Here is a 17,308-nt window from a genome sequence, read left to right as displayed (position 1 = left end):
ATTTTATGCAAATACCATAAAGTGTTTGAAAAGTAATTAAAAAATATTTACAAATCATAAATTAGACATTGAAATAATACATGAAATTGCATTTTTTGTCATTTGAAAAAAAATTTCTTTGTCATCATTATTATTTTATTCAAAAAAATTATCAATTAAGAGGTGCCAACATCATATTACTATTGTAAATGATAATAACCATTTAAGCGAAACTAAATCACGATCGTAAAATAAATGATCTTTTATTTGTTTAACGTTTTAGAAGCATTTATTACTAGTTATTTTAATGATAAGAAAACTATTTTATTACAAGTTATTATTATTTAAACTTTTAAAGCTCTGTATTGTCAATATTTACTCACTTATCTATGAAGTTTTTTTTTCTTAATAGAACAAACTATTAAAAAACCATTTTCATTCTTAAAGAATAAAATTCATAAAAATCGGCATTTATCAAAAGCTAAACACTTGTTCCACTCTCTACCTCTCTCTTTCACTAACACAAATCTATTATCTATAATTTAAAACATTCTAAGAATACAGTGAACGAAAGTAAAATAAACATACAATAAGTTGCTTCTTTCTTTAACAAAGTTGTTCATTTCCATGATGAACTTTTCTATAGAAAAGCTGTTTATTTCCATGATGAACTTTTCTACAGAAAAGTTGTTTATTTCCATTATGAACTTTTCTATAGAAAAGTTGTTCATTACATGATGAACTTTTCTACAAAAAAGTTGTTCATTTCCATGATGAAGTTTTCTATAGAAAAGTTGTTCGTTTCCAAGATGAACTTTTCTATAGAAAAGTTGTTCATTTCCATGATGAACTTTTCTATAGAAGAGTTGTTCATTTCCATGATGAACTTTTCTAGTTGTTTATTTCCATGATGAACTTTTCTATAGAAAAGTTGTTCAATTCCATGATGAACTTTTCTATAGAAAAGTTGTTCATTTCCATGATGAACTTTTCTATAGAAAAGTTGTTCATTTCCATGATGAACTTTTCTATAGAAAAGTTGTTCATTTCCATGATGAACTTTTCTATAGAAAAGTTGTTCATTTCCATGATGAACTTTTCTATAGAAAAGTTGTTCATTTCCATGATGAACTTTTCTGTAGAAAAGTTGTTCATTCCCATGATGAACTTTTCTATAGAAAAGTTGTTCATTTCTATGATGAACTTTTCTATAGAAAAGTTGTTCATTTCCATGATGAACTTTTCTATAGAAAAGTTGTTCATTTCCATGATGAACTTTTCTACAGAAATGTTGTGCATTTCCATGATGAACTTTTCTACAGAAAAGTTGTTCATTTCCATGATGAACTTTTCTACAGAAAAGTTGTTCCTTTCCATGATGAACTTTTCTATAGAACTTTTTTTACAGAAAAGTTGTTTATTTCCATGATGAACTTTTCTACAGAAATGTTGTGCATTTCCATGATGAACTTTTTTACAGAAAAGTTGTTCATTTCCATGATGAACTTTTCTACAGAAAAGTTGTTCATTTCCATGATAAACTTTTCTATAGAAAAGTTGTTCATTTCCATGATGAACTTTTCTATAGGAAAGTTATTCAATTCTATGATGAACTTTTCTATAGAAAAGTTGTTCATTTCCATGATGAGCTTTTCTATAGAAAATTTGTTCATTTCGATGATGACATTTTCTTAGAAAATTTGTTCATTTCAATGATGAAATTTTCTATAGAAGAGTTTTTCATGTCGATGATGATCTTTTCTATAAAAAAATTGTTCATTTCCTTGATGAACTTTTCTATAGAGAAGTTGTTTATTTCCATGATTTCCATGATATAGAAAAGTTGTTTATTTGATGATTAACTTTTCTATAAAAAGGTTGTTAATTTTATGATTTACTTTTCGATACAAAAGTTGTTCATTTGATGATGAACTTTTCTATGAAAAAAAGATGAACTTTTCATAAGAAAGTTTGTTCATTTGATGATGAACTTTTTTAAGAAAATTTGTTCATTTCCATGATGAACTTTTCTATACAAAAGTTGTTCATTCGATTATGTATTTTTCTATACAAAAGTTGTTCACTTAATGATGAAAGTTTCTTAAGAAAAGTTGTTCATTTGATTGTGAGCTTTGATTAGCTTTTTCGCAGATGAGTTTGGTATTCAAGTTTTAAAGACAAAAGTTGTTCATTATGTGATCAACTTTTCAATAGTAAGCATTAGTTTGATTTTTTCAAACATTTTGTATGCATAGCTAATTTCTTGCAGTGTAAATAAAAATCAATTATTGACACATGTTGTACCATATAAATGTTGCTGTTTATTATAAAAATGATTGAAAGCAATACAGTAATAGTGTAAAAAAACACATATATATTTAAGAACGATTGTACCAATTAATTAATGAACGTTTAAAATTGGCTGAAAAGTCTTCTAAACAACTGCGGCAATTTTCCGAACAAAAAAGAAGATTTCTAACAAAAAATTAAATGATTAAATGGGAACACAATATAAGAATGAATTTAGTTGCAGATAAACAATTAAATGATTTTTTTCTGTAAAGAAGCATTTTGTATAGACAACAAGTTTTTATTAAAGATAGTTTAATTATTCTATAGAACATAGTTTAAAATTGAGAGCAATGTTCTCGATTTGTATTTGTTGGAAATTTGCTATATAGTTTGTTTAAGAGGTTTTTATAGTTTACCAAACTTCTAAGGATAAAATACTTATAAATATTTTTCTTTTCTAGGAAAATTTCTGCAAATTTCTATTCCATATTTTTAAATTCAAAAATTTTCCCATTAATTTTCCTTCTCAACTAGTTAGCAATAATTGAAAATTAAACTAATATCGATTTTTCTCTGCCAAAAAGATAAAATAAGTATCGACGACTACTAGACACAAGTGAATTTTCAATATTAAACAACAACTCTTGAAACTAGCAGCAGTATATTTATCACAAAATTAAGGCGTAGGTGGCTTGGTGTTTGTTTGTTGGTTGGTTGGTTCAATGGTTGTGGCAGCAAGAAAATAATTTTCAATATTATTTTCTATATAAGTTTTTGCTCAATCTTTAAGACTGGCGCCAATATTATTCATCGCCACAGTATGAATGTCGTAGAAGTGCATACACAAGTAGTTACTTGGTATCTTTAAGAAAAGAATGAAAAGAAAAAAATGAATGAAAAAATAATACTTAAACAATAAGACATTGTCAAAGGGTGTTTTATGGGGAGGAGGCTTGGCTTGCAACAACAATAACAACAACAGAATTTACATTACAATTTTTAAACTTGGTTGCTATAATGATGACTGCATATAGACAATCGGATAGATATAATACATTCAAGTACTTTTTTTTGCTTAATAAATTGTAATAAAGAAGCACAATATCTTTGCATTGACTTTTGTTTTGTTTTTGGCTTGTTTCACTGTTTCTGCTTGATAATAGAATTCAAGTGTTAAAATATCGTACTCATGTGTTGCCTCAATACTTTTGGAGAATTTTTGTATCTATTTTAAAGTCTTAGTTTTTAGTACCTTTTTGTAATTTTCTTTTTTTTGTAAGTTTTTTTGCTTGAATATTTTTATGTAGTGAAGGAAGGCGCTTTGAATTTTAAATTTTTGTTTTGATATATTTTTGTAAAGGTTTAAGAAAGCAGTACTTTGAAAGAATCATTAATTCTAAAGGAAAAAATTTATAAACGTTAGAAATATTGTTTATGTAGTGTTCAATTCTTCTATAAGGATCAACTTTTCTATAAAGAAATTATTATTAAGTAAATATTTTTTTTAAAATATAATGAAATATTTTTCATATTGTGATCCTGCCGTTCTTCTATAGGAAAGTCATTTTTGAAGTGATCATATTTTTTTTTGAAAAGTTGTTCATGTTGTGATCAACTCTTCTATAGAAAAGTTGTTCATATTGTGATTAACTTTTATATAGTAAAGTTGTTCAGTTCATTTTATTTTCATTAGTAAAGTTGTTCATGTTGTGATCAACTCCACTTGTTTAATAGAAAAGTCGTTTGTTACCTGATCATATATTCTTTAGAAATGTTGTTCAAGTCGTTTGTTAGGTGATCATATTCTTATTAGAAAATTTGTTCACGTTGTGATCAACTCTTCTTTAGAAAAGTTGTTCATGTTGTTATCAACATTTATTTAGTAAAATTGTTTATTTAGTGATCAGTTCTTTTATAGAAAAGTCTTTTGTTAAGTGATCATATTTTCTTTAGAAAAGATGTTCCTGTTGTGATCAACTCAACTTCTTTAATACACTTCTATAGAAAAGTTGTTTACTTAGTGTTAAATTCTTCTATAGAAAAGTTGTTCATGTTATAAAAAAAACTGTTATTTTTCTATAGAAAATATGTTCTTATTGTTATTAAAATTTTTATTTTCTTGTAAATGTTTTCCATAAAATAGTTTTCTTTTGAATATAATTTTCAAGATTTCATTCCTTTAAAACCTCGAACATTGGAATCTGGCGCAATTGCAAATTTTCTTGTGGTTGTGGCAAATATTTGTTTCATTTAAATTTCTATGGAGGTGCTGTGCTGTGCTGTGCTGTTCTGTCGTTTTGCTGTTAAATTGTCATGCTTTAGCAAATGTTAAACAAATTAATGTTAAACAATGACGGTAAACATGGATTAAAGAATTATTCTTTCGATTTGTACGTTTTATTTTTCCCACTATCAAGAAACAAATAAAATTATAATAAAATTAACACCACAAAAAAGTTTATTTATACAAAATACATTTATTGCGTAAATATTTAACATTCTAATGAAGGCGTGTTTTTTTCGCAAAAATTTTACTTTATGCCAAGAATGTTAACCGCATGATTTTAGATGTTGTTGATGATAGTAAACTAGAAGGGCCTTATTTTAATGATCAATTAAAATTTTATTATTTATTAATATAGTAAATATTTACTATATGTTTTTTATTAAACATTAATAATCACATTGTTTAGTGTTTATTAATTTGTTTATTATTAAGAACGTTTTGCGTGTTTGTAAGACATTTAAAGACTTGATGAGTTTGCGAAATAGTAAACAAATGAGGAGTATTTACATTTTTAGATATTTTTTAGATAAAAATTCACTTAATGTTTTTTCTTTACCTAAAAAAAAAATATTCTCATTTTACATTTTTAGTGTGTGAATTTTTTCCTGTAACTGTCAAGTGTTGAAATTTTTGACATGTTTTCTTTATGAATAAAAAAACTCACACACTGAGCAAATATTATTTATGTAATTTTATTTTTTTACATATAAATTGTGATTGACAACCTTAAATTAATGTAGGAATTTTAGTTGTAGCTGTTTTACATAAAAAGTACTTTTGACTGTTGGTGTAAATATTTTTTGAAATAATTTTCTCATACGCATTAAATTATTTATGACACGCGAAAAAAATCTTAAAATTATGAGAAAAGGAAACAAATTTCAAAAATGCAAATTAATTGTGGTTTGTTTTGTGAATCGATTAGGAACACTTTTGAAAAGTACACAAATGATACCAAAACAGATTTTCTGTTTAGATAGATAATTAGATAAATAGATAGACGATAGATAGATAGATAGATAGATAGATAGATAGATAGATAGATAGATAGATAGATAGATTGATAGATTGATAGATTGATAGATAGATAGATAGATAGATAGATAGATAGATAGATAGATAGATAGATAGATAGATAGATAGATAGATAGATAGATAGATAGATAGATAGATAGATAGATAGATAGATAGATAGTTAATTAATTAGTTAGTTAGTTTTTAAAGTTTTTCTTATTCTTGGAAAAGGTCAAATTTTGTAATTAATTAATTGTTCTACATATAAGTTGTTAATTTCGTGATCATCCCTTTTTTACAAATGTTGTTCATGGTGTAATCAACTTCCTGTCCCTGTTGCGATATACTTTTCTTTAGTCTAATTGTTCATGCTGTGATCGTCACTTCTTTGGAAAAGCTTCTTTTTTATTAATCAACACTTCTATAGACAAGTGTTTCATGTTGTGATCTACAGTTCTTTATTTACTGATCTACACTTTAATAGAAAAGTTTTTGATGTTGTGATCAACTTTTCTTTAGTAAAGATGCTAATTTACTAATAAGTTGTTCTATAGAAAAGTCGTTTGTTAAGTGATCATACTTCCTTTAGAAAAGTTGTTCTTGGGGTAGAAAAGTTATTTCTGTTGTGATCACTATAGAAAAGTTATTCCTGTTGTGATCAATCTATCTATAGAAAAGATGTTCGCCAAGTTATGAATTTTCGTTTGAAAAATTGTTCTTGTAGTGAAGTGCTCTTCTGTAGAAAAATTGTTAATTTAGTAATCAACCCTTCTATAGGAAATTGCTAATGTTGTAACCAAGATTAGAAAATCAATTAATGAGGTGATCAACATATCATTTAAAAAGTTATATGTTTAGCAATCACGTTAGCTGAAAGGAGAATGTATTCTACCTTTATCAATCTCATAGTCTGAAATTTTAATTATAAATTTCTTCAGTATTTTATTTAAAACAATACTTAAAACTTTCAAACCTATACCGAGGGAAAATATACATGCCTGTTATCAAATTGACACCATAACATCCGTTGTCACAGTCAATAACATCCGTTGTCAGAGTTTACACATACATTCGACAACACTATGTAATATTGACAACGCAACGTTGCCAACATTGCAACAATTTGTTGTCGAAATCTTAACTTTATTCACATCCTATGATGTGTAAAATTCATCTTTTTCTATTTAGGAAAGATTTCCACAAAGCTCACTTAAGAGAGCTTTTTAATTGTTATTATTCAAAGCACCAAAACATTTAAAATATTATCAATTTCCTTAAAAAAAAACTTTGACCAATCTCTATGACAATTGAACTTTATTTGTCAAATTTCTCTTTATTTTTTCTCGCCCCCTTTACGAGTTTTGATTATATGTTGGCGTCGTGTATGTGTGTGTGTTTGAACAAAACGTATTCATTAAATTTTTAACAACATAAGTTTTCACATTAAAAATTTCAATAACGTACCGCAAAAATGTCTTTAAAGTCAATCCCAAAGATGATGCCAATTAAATAAAGAAAAAATTTTTTTTCGGAAAACAAAATATTTTCCAAAAAAAAAAAAAGAAAAATCATCTATCAGCTTACTTCTTACATTTTTTTTATGAGTAATAAATCCCCAAAAGAGTTTGTTCCCAACATGTCTAGTCTGTAACATTTGATATTGGGGTTTTTTTATTGTCTCTCCTTTACAAGACATTTGTTTGATTGGCCATGGATGGATTGTTTGGTTGCTGTTTTTGATTTCTTTGACTATTCACGACTGTCCGTCTATGGTAGGAAGTTGAGCAAAAAAACAAAATATCTTGGGTTTTTACTGACAACTTTTAATAGACGAAATGGAGCCAGTCGGCAATGTACCAAAAAAGCTAGTTAAATCTAACTAAAGTTTTTTTTTTGATATTGTGGTTTGTGGAATGTTTATAACCAAAAAGTGTTTAAATATTTATAAAAAAAAAATAAACAGTTTATCCAATATGTAGTTTTAAAGTGGATTTGACATATTTAGCTTTGAAGTTAATATATAAGTTGACAGTTTTAGAGTCAATTTGTTGCTTAAGACAAGTAAGATTTTACTTTTTTACATGATTCGTAAATTTTTTTTAAAAGAAACAAGTCGCAGATATAAATTACAGATATTACACTAAGAATATTTACAATAAGTGCGTTGAACTGCAAAAGTTTGGACATAAAATATGTCAAATTTCAGCATATTTTCTATTAAAAAGTATAATATGCCAAATTATTGTTAAATTTTCTATAAACAAAATGCGCAAAATATTTATCCACAATTAAATTTTATTACCTTTGCCCTACGGTGCATTAGCCTGGGCACACTGTCAGTCATTCAATTATATTCACCCCTTCATTCTTTTACTCTTTTGTCGCATGACTGCTACTTCTGCTGCACAATTTGGCTGCGATATCATCGCACAACAAATTGAAAACACTTGTTTGCCTGACTTATCTATCAATCTCTTGTACACACACACGCTCGGTATAGTTGTGGGGTAAGTGTTTATGTCCGTCCTAAACTTATAGGCGGCCTTTCTATCTGTTATCTGTTTTTGATAAAGAGAAAAATAAATAACAACCAAAACAGCCAGTAAACATAAATGATGATGGATAATTGCTTTGTAGACTGTAAAATCTGACTCTATCAAATGAAAAAAAAATCCACAATTACCGAACAAACAATTTCCCACCCCCTCTCTTCTTTACCCCTCTAATAGATAAGTGTGTGCTTGACATTGCATCACTTTTATGTTTAAACGTTTTTTTTCCTCTTTTCAAAACATTCATACACGTATCAACAAAAAAAAAAAAAAAAAAAAACAAAATATTAGAAAGTCCCTCATCATCAACAGCAGCAACAACTTTTATTTCTACGAAATATTTTTATCTAAATTGTCTATAATTTTCTATAGATAAATATATACTACAAACAACTACACCAACTGTTGTTAGTGGGAAAATCGAATTATTTAACAAAAAAAAAATATGATTTCAGCCTAAGGTCAACATCAACTGGTCACAACACAATTAAACTGCTTCATACAGCAAATGCAGCAACATTTTGACCCTCAAACATATTGCATTCGTACTACAGTTCAAACACATGTTTGTCTATAATTTTTCGTTAGTGAATAAAACATGTAATCGTTATTTTCGAAAAAATTGTAAATTTCACTTGCTAGAGAAAATTTGTAAAGCTTTCAAAATTATTAGATTTTCGAGCTTTAATTTTGATTTCAATATTCCTCAAAGAATTAGAAATTAAACCTAAATTGAACTTTTTACAAGTGAATCTTATTTTATTATATAAATTTTCACTTTTGCTTACTAGTCTGGTATTTAGAACAGTTAATATACTAGTCCACAGTTTACATCATAGATCAGTCTAAATACTGCTGAAAGACTATTCAATAATAACATCTATGGACTAGTAGTAATGCAGTAGTTCATAGTCTTATACAATACCACTATCTATATACATATTTGCCCATAAAATAGTAAGTGGACTAATAGAAAAATCTGTAGACAATACAGTAGTCCAAAGTCTAGTCTATAGACTAGAATAGTTCATTTAGTCAATTTGATTATTTCCTAGATTATGTTAATAGATAGAGTAGTTCATAGTCAACAAACAAATCCCCAGACTAGTCATAGTATATTACTTCCCCCGTGGCCCCTGTTAGGTTAGTGGTCTCGGCCCGATTGAGTAACAGGGTTTCTTTCGATTTGACGTATATAACTAACTAAGTATCTGACTAACTAATTAACTAACTATCTACTTACTACCTAACTAACTAACTAACTAACCTCCCTGAATATATTAGTCCCTAGAATTGTCAAGAAACTAAACTATACTCTGATCTAGTCCTAAATTTTAAATATCTTCAGTGGATTCATTTTTAACATCTATCAAAATTTTCTTTGAAATGCATTCAGGTAATATATAAAAAAAATGTGTTTAACATTTTTCACTTTTGGACCTGTTATGCATTCTATTCCATAGAAAAAGGTATTATTGTCCAATGTTAAGACACTTGGTTTCCTAAATGTAGTTCCTTAATGCTCCTGAAGGAGTATTGAATTCTCTCGACCATGTTTTTCATTTATTCAGCTCTCGTTTCATTTATTGGTTTTGAATTCGCCAGGTTAACAAGCTCAGATCAACTTCAGATTTGTTCATTCTGTGATTCTTACCAATATGTCTTTATTCTTATGATCTGTATTGGATTCTCTCCCATGTTTTAAATTCAGACCACATATAGATTAGAAATTCGTCAGGATAACTTACTCTGATTATTTTCCTTCATATCATGTACATTCGCATTCGAGTTAAATAGTACTCATATGATATAGAGTTTACTAATGAAGTGTTTTTAGTTATAGATCTCTTACTTATTAACTAATGTTGCCTTAGCTTAATTTTTAATTCAATCAACTTTACATCTTTCAATTTTCCAGTTTTTTGATTTTCCATATACATAAATTTCGAAACCCGCAAGCATAGGCTTCAGCGTCCCGCTTGACCACAATCACCTGTTTCCGATCAATGTCTAACAGATCCCGACAATTTGAATTTTCCTTATGCTACCAGGCATGTCTGATGTTCATTGTGCATAATGTCATGGCCTGTTCCGGGTTTCGTTAATGTGAGCAATATCGATGTAGTCCACTAGATAATAACATCATAAGTTAGAATAGATTCAATAACGCTTTTGAAGGGTAAATGTATCATATGAATGCTTTGCCCTTATCATCTGCTTAACAAATTGGTTAATATAGAACTCGTCACGCGAATGTATAAGAGTGTCAGTCTATATAGTATTGAAAGTTTCATAATATGTTTTAAAAGTAAAAGGGCAAAATATTGCAACATCTAAAAAGTGCAAAGGCAACATTTTACCCCTAAATATAACCTTCATATTCAAAAGTAGTGAATTTTATAGTCGTTATTTGAAAACTGTTTTAATTGTTTCTCAAACAGTTTTTTTTCTTGCATAAATTTATTACAAAAACAATATTCAACTACAATGATTAATTATTGTTATTGTTTTGGTCACTTGTTATATTAGAGTTGTTGTTTATTAAAATGACCTCGACATTGACAATTATAGTTTATTGTAAATTAAAAAAAATAAATCTATCTATACTTATTTGATATTACTATTATAACATAACTTATTGTTATTGTTTTCTAAACAATACGTATTTTCTATTTAAACAATTATTTATTTATGTTGTTTTTTAAAAAATATTTTTAAACATAATTTTTTTGCGTTTTAATTTTTAGGTCACACATCGTACAACGGGACAAGTGATGGTTTTAAAAATGAATCAATTGCGAGCAAATCGACCAAATATGTTAAGAGAAGTACAACTTCTAAATAAATTATCACATCCAAATATATTAAGGTGAGTAATACACTTGACTTACTTACCTAACTACTTACTTTTTAAATTTTTAATGTGTATGACTTATTGTCTGCATTACTTTTAATTACTCTTATAATGACTCACATACAATTAGATGTGTAAGTAGTTTATTTACACGTTTGTTGTTTTTGTTTGCGAACAAGAGAGATTATGAGAGCGATATTTTTTGTAGTTAATTAATGGGTTTCTGGAACTTATATATTAGAGTTTATTCATACATTTGTAATTAAAACCATTTTAATATTTTGTATGTTTAGATTTTTATTCCTGCAGTTTTATTAGAATTAAAAATCTGTTTTTTATTTGTTAAAAATATTTCAACAATATTTATAATCTGTGGGAATGCCACCAATTTTTAAAAGTTTCCTCTAAAATCTCAATTTTTTTTCTTTAAGCAATAAAAAAAAATCTCTAAATTTTATATTCATTCAAGACATAATAAATTTCAAACAAATCACCTGCTGACACATTTTCCATAATCCTTAAGAAATTTGAACTGTTCTCACTTATAAAACTGCTCATAAAAATTTCCAAAAATTTTATGCTAGAACTGGTAAAAGTTTATGGCTTAAGTTTTCGAAATAGTGACAATCAAAAATAAATCATTAATCATAAAGTTAATTGAAAATTAGTTGTGTCAGCAATAATTTTTTTAAAATAGAAAATTATCCAAAAAATGCCATTTATTAAAACCACCTGCCAGGGAATAGAAATATTTAACTAAATAATACTTAAATACTTTCAAAAAATTCTTAAAACCCATTAACTCGTACGCTCTCAGTGGGGGGACTAATCTTGGGATTTAATGTTTTAATTTGTTTATTTTTCTTTTATTTCAAATAATTTTTTTATAGATTTGACTGCACTTCCACCCACTAATTTGTTATATTTTTATAATTTTGTGTTTTTATTTGTTTGAAATGGGTTAGAAAATTTTGTAAATTTATAAAAGAATTCTATTTTTATTTCTTTTGTAGTTTGTTTCCATTTGTTTGAATTGTTAAGAATTTATTTTTATATATCTAGGTCAATAGCATTGTTAAACATTTGAAATTAATTGGAGTTTTTTAAATTATATATATTTTCTTCTTTTATTTTTAAATGTTCGATTAATATACCAAAAAGAAATCCAAGGGAAATTTTGATATACAACAGGTTTCTTTGTTATTTTAAGACAATAAACATGAAGCAGCACCCATTATTTTTCTAGATATAAAATTGATAAATTGAACTTGTTTACAGGGACGGAAACATAAGTATTCCTGTACTTTTTGACATAAAACTATTCCATAGACTAATCTGTGAACAAATACATTGGCGCATAAATATGGCCTTTAAATAATCCATACTTTAGTTCATTGACTTGTTAATAATAATAATGTCTATTTACAATTCTATAGACTAGAGTCTAGTATGTAGTCAGTGACTAGACTATGCTATTGACCGTACTTTCTACGCTATAGATAACACTATTGATTAGACAATAGACTAGTTAGGCAAGACTAGACCGGACTATAGAATAGTCCACTAATAAAACTTATATGTAGATTAAAAAACTAGTCCATAAACAAGTCCATAAAATACGCAATAGACCAACTATGGACTTTATTAAATACTACACTAGACTAAACACAGGAATATAGACTAGGCTATAGAATAGACTATACTACCGACTAGAGTCTAGTCTGTAGTCAATAGCGTAGTCTAGTCTACAGCCTAGTCTGTAGTCAAAAGCGTAGTCTAGTCTGTAGTCAATAGCGTAGTCTAGTCTACAGCCTATTCTGTAGTCAATAGCGTACTCTAGTCTACAGCCTAGTCTGTAGTTTAGACTATATATATAGACTATAGACTAGACTATAGACTAGACTAGACTATAGACTAGACTATAGACTAGACTAGACTAGACTAGACTAGACTAGACTAGACTATAGACTAGACTATAGACTAGACTAGACTATAGACTAGACTATAGACTAGACTAGACTATAGACTAGACTATAGACTAGACTATAGACTAGACTATAGACTAGACTATAGACTAGACTATAGACTAGACTATAGACTAGACTATAGACTAGACTATAGACTAGACTATAGACTAGACTATAGACTAGACTATAGACTAGACTATAGACTAGACTATAGACTAGACTATAGACTAGACTATAGACTAGACTATAGACTAGACTATAGACTAGACTATAGACTAGACTATAGACTAGACTATAGACTAGACTATAGACTAGACTATAGACTAGACTATAGACTAGACTATAGACTAGACTATAGACTAGACTATAGACTAGACTATAGACTAGACTATAGACTAGACTATAGACTAGACTATAGACTAGACTATAGACTAGACTATAGACTAGACTATAGACTAGACTATAGACTAGACTATAGACTAGACTATAGACTAGACTATAGACTAGACTATAGACTAGACTATAGACTAGACTATAGACTAGACTATAGACTAGACTATAGACTAGACTATAGACTAGACTATAGACTAGACTATAGACTAGACTATAGACTAGACTATAGACTAGACTATAGACTAGACTATAGACTAGACTATAGACTAGACTATAGACTAGACTATAGACTAGACTATAGACTAGACTATAGACTAGACTATAGACTAGACTATAGACTAGACTATAGACTAGACTATAGACTAGACTATAGACTAGACTATAGACTAGACTATAGACTAGACTATAGACTAGACTATAGACTAGACTATAGACTAGACTATAGACTAGACTATAGACTAGACTATAGACTAGACTATAGACTAGACTATAGACTAGACTATAGACTAGACTATAGACTAGACTATAGACTAGACTATAGACTAGACTATAGACTAGACTATAGACTAGACTATAGACTAGACTATAGACTAGACTATAGACTAGACTATAGACTAGACTATAGACTAGACTATAGACTAGACTATAGACTAGACTATAGACTAGACTATAGACTAGACTATAGACTAGACTATAGACTAGACTATAGACTAGACTATAGACTATACTATAGACTAGACTATAGACTAGACTATAAACTAGACTATAGACTAGACTATAGACTAGACTATAGACTAGAATATAGACTAGACTATAGACTAGACTATAGACTAGACTATAGACTAGACTATAGACTAGACTATAGACTAGACTATAGACTAGACTATAGACTAGACTATAGACTAGACTATAGACTAGACTATAGACTAGACTATAGACTAGACTATAGACTAGACTATAGACTAGACTATAGACTAGACTATAGACTAGACTATAGACTAGACTATAGACTAGACTAGACTATAGACTAGACTAGACTATAGACTAGACTATAGACTAGACTATAGACTAGACTTTAGACTAGACTTTAGACTAGACTTTAGACGAGACTACAGACAAGACTATAGACTAGACTATAGACCAGACTATAGACTAGACTATAGACCAGACTATAGACTAGACTATAGACTAACCTATAGACTAGGTTATAAGCAAGTCTATCAACCAGACTATAGATTAGGTATAGTTTATTCTTAAATGCAACCTTAAATTAAAGGTTGTATTTTGTATGGTAAATTTTCCTAAAACCCCTAATATAAACGATTAATATAATTATCAAAACGGGGATATGTATGTCTACCTGCTACAACCCAGTATGCGCGTTACTTATAAAAGAAATAGATCATTAAATTTTAAACAAGGAAATATTCTATAATTTAAGGTGAAACTATCATGATGACATAGTTTTTGTTAACACGTTTTCGGGTCATTTAAAACATTTTAAATTTATATTGATTTTTAAAACACACGTTTTTAATGGGTCAAATAATTGAAATATACTTACAACTATCTAATTATCTAAAATAAAAACCAAAACATTTTCCCATTGAGTTCAAGGTTTTTTATTTTCGAAAAAATTAGTTCACTTATAATGTAAACATTTTATAAATAATAAAAATGTAATTTAAATATTACAATTCACACAATAATGTTAAATATTTATTAAAATGTGTTACAGTTTATTTATTTAATATTTATTATCGCCTTTAGATGATTTATTTTTATGTATATTTTTCTTATTTCTTATTAAATCTAGAGTAGCACAAGTTCATAATTTTAATGTTTTTGTTTTTGATTTTATGGGGCCACAACAGACAGTGATGATTGATATGAAAATATTTTTTTTAAAAAATAAATAATTATAAAATATTGAACTTTTTTTCTATAATATAATTTAAAATGTTTTAAAAAAATGAAGGAGAAATTGCAATTAAAAAAGTTTCAGATTAGACCAAACTGAAAAACTAACGAATACTCTCTCTCGCTCTTTTTTCTTTATGAATAATTTTACTTTTATCTGAATTTAATGTTCATTATCGCCTGTATCATAGTACACACCTTGTTAATTACACCAGATTGTATCTAAACTATAATAAATTATGAAATAATAAAGATACATTTATTCATTCATTGAAGAGATCATCAATTATAGTCAAATCATATCAATATTGTTAAGCAAAAACACCAGAACAATTCCCATAAAACCACACCTCCTTTTTGTATTTCTAGAAAAACAAAAACATATTTTAATTAATTCATATGCAAAATAATTGTGCAATTTAAATTCTTTTTTTTATAATCTATTACAATTGTTGTTGGTGTGTGAAACAATTCAATGGAATTGTTTATTGAATCAATTACTTTGTAATTTACATTTTAGCACGTTCGTAAATATTTTCATCACTAATGCCACTAATGCTGTCATACATTAAAAGACCAATGAATAGACAGATAGACTGACTTAAAGTCAATAAGTCATTTAAATATTTATTATAGCAAAAGGAAAAAATGTACAATTATTAAGAAAATCTATAAGTAATTAATTTGACACTTTTAAATGACACTAATTATTTTGAAAATTTATTGCTTATTTTTTATATATTTTTTTAAATGTATATTTAAATAAATGTTTTAGTAAAAAACAAATATGACATCACTTGTTTTGAAGTGAATCATTTACTTTACAGTTCATTTATTTTAATAATAATTTTATGTTTTTTTATATTTAAATGATTTATTTAAACAAAAAATAATAATAGTAGTTTGTGCTTGATTGTATAAATAAACATAAGTTGAAAGTAGGGGTTTTAATTTCCAGATTTTAATAAATTTTCGGGATTGTGGCCATTTTATAAAGCATATATTTAAAAAAAAAAGTTTTATAGAAAAAAAAATTTTTAATTTATAAATAGTTTTCAGATCTATAATGTGGACTATGTAGTAGTCTAAAGTCTGGTCTGTAATGTAGTCTTAATGTTAAACTATGATCTAAACTACATTCTAGTCTATAGTCTGAACTTTAGCTTAGCCAAGTCTATAATCTGAGCTATAGCCCTGTCTATAGTTTGGACTAAATTCTGCACTATAGTTTGCACTAAAGTCTTGACTATAGTCTAAATTATATCCCAGCTAAGTCTATAATCTATGCAATAGTCTTGTCTATAGTTTGTACTATAGTCCGGACTAAAGTTTGGACTATGGTGTAGTATATAGTCTAGACTATAACTTCTACATAATTGAACTATTGCCCTGTTTGTAGTCTGGACTATAGTCTAGCCTATAGACTAAAATAAATTCTATAGTCTGGATTTTTATCTATTTTATAATCTTGAAAATAGATAATTTTCTATAACATGGACTATAAACTATTCTATAGTATATATTGTGGACTCTGAACTTTAGCAATGTCTATAGTCTGGCTTATTGTCTAATCTATAGTCTAGCCTATATTCTAGCCTAGAGTCTGGCCTATTTTATATTCCATAGAATGGAGAGACCACAATATGTTCTATAGTACATATCGTGAACTGTAAAGTGAACTATAGCCATGATATAAGCCTATAGTCTGATCAATTGTCTAGCCTATAGTAAAGTATGGACTATAGTGTAGTCTATAGTTTGGACTATAATATTTTCTGGATTCTAAACTAGTTTATAGTGTAGACGTCACCCTACTTATCCATAGACAGTACTATCGTTTAGCTTTTATTAAGTATAGGTTACGTTGTAGTACATAGCCTAGATTACAGTCTAATATTTAGTTAGATAATAGTCTAGCCTGTGGTCTGAACTAGGGTTTAGTCTATATACTGAACTATCTTCTAGTCTATATACTGAAATGTAGTCTAGTCTATAGTATTTTTATATAGTCAATAGTCCAAACTACACTCTAGGCTAGTCTATTGTCTAA

At 27.5% G+C, this 17,308-nt stretch overlaps 1 protein-coding gene across 1 annotated transcript in view; it reads left to right on the top strand.

Moving 5' to 3' along the window:
• Nucleotides 1-17,308, top strand: part of LOC111690996 — a 155,766-nt gene that overhangs the window by 87,266 nt on the left and 51,192 nt on the right. Inside the window, exon 2 of the mRNA XM_046950607.1 lies at nucleotides 10,872-10,993. Coding sequence (XP_046806563.1) covers nucleotides 10,872-10,993 — 122 coding nt within the window. The remainder of the gene's footprint in view (nucleotides 1-10,871; nucleotides 10,994-17,308) is intronic.

The sequence above is a fragment of the Lucilia cuprina genome, chromosome 4 (assembly GCF_022045245.1).
Source record: "Lucilia cuprina isolate Lc7/37 chromosome 4, ASM2204524v1, whole genome shotgun sequence".
In the NCBI taxonomy this organism is placed as follows: domain Eukaryota; kingdom Metazoa; phylum Arthropoda; class Insecta; order Diptera; family Calliphoridae; genus Lucilia; species Lucilia cuprina.
This window is presented reverse-complemented; position numbering and strand designations above follow the sequence as displayed.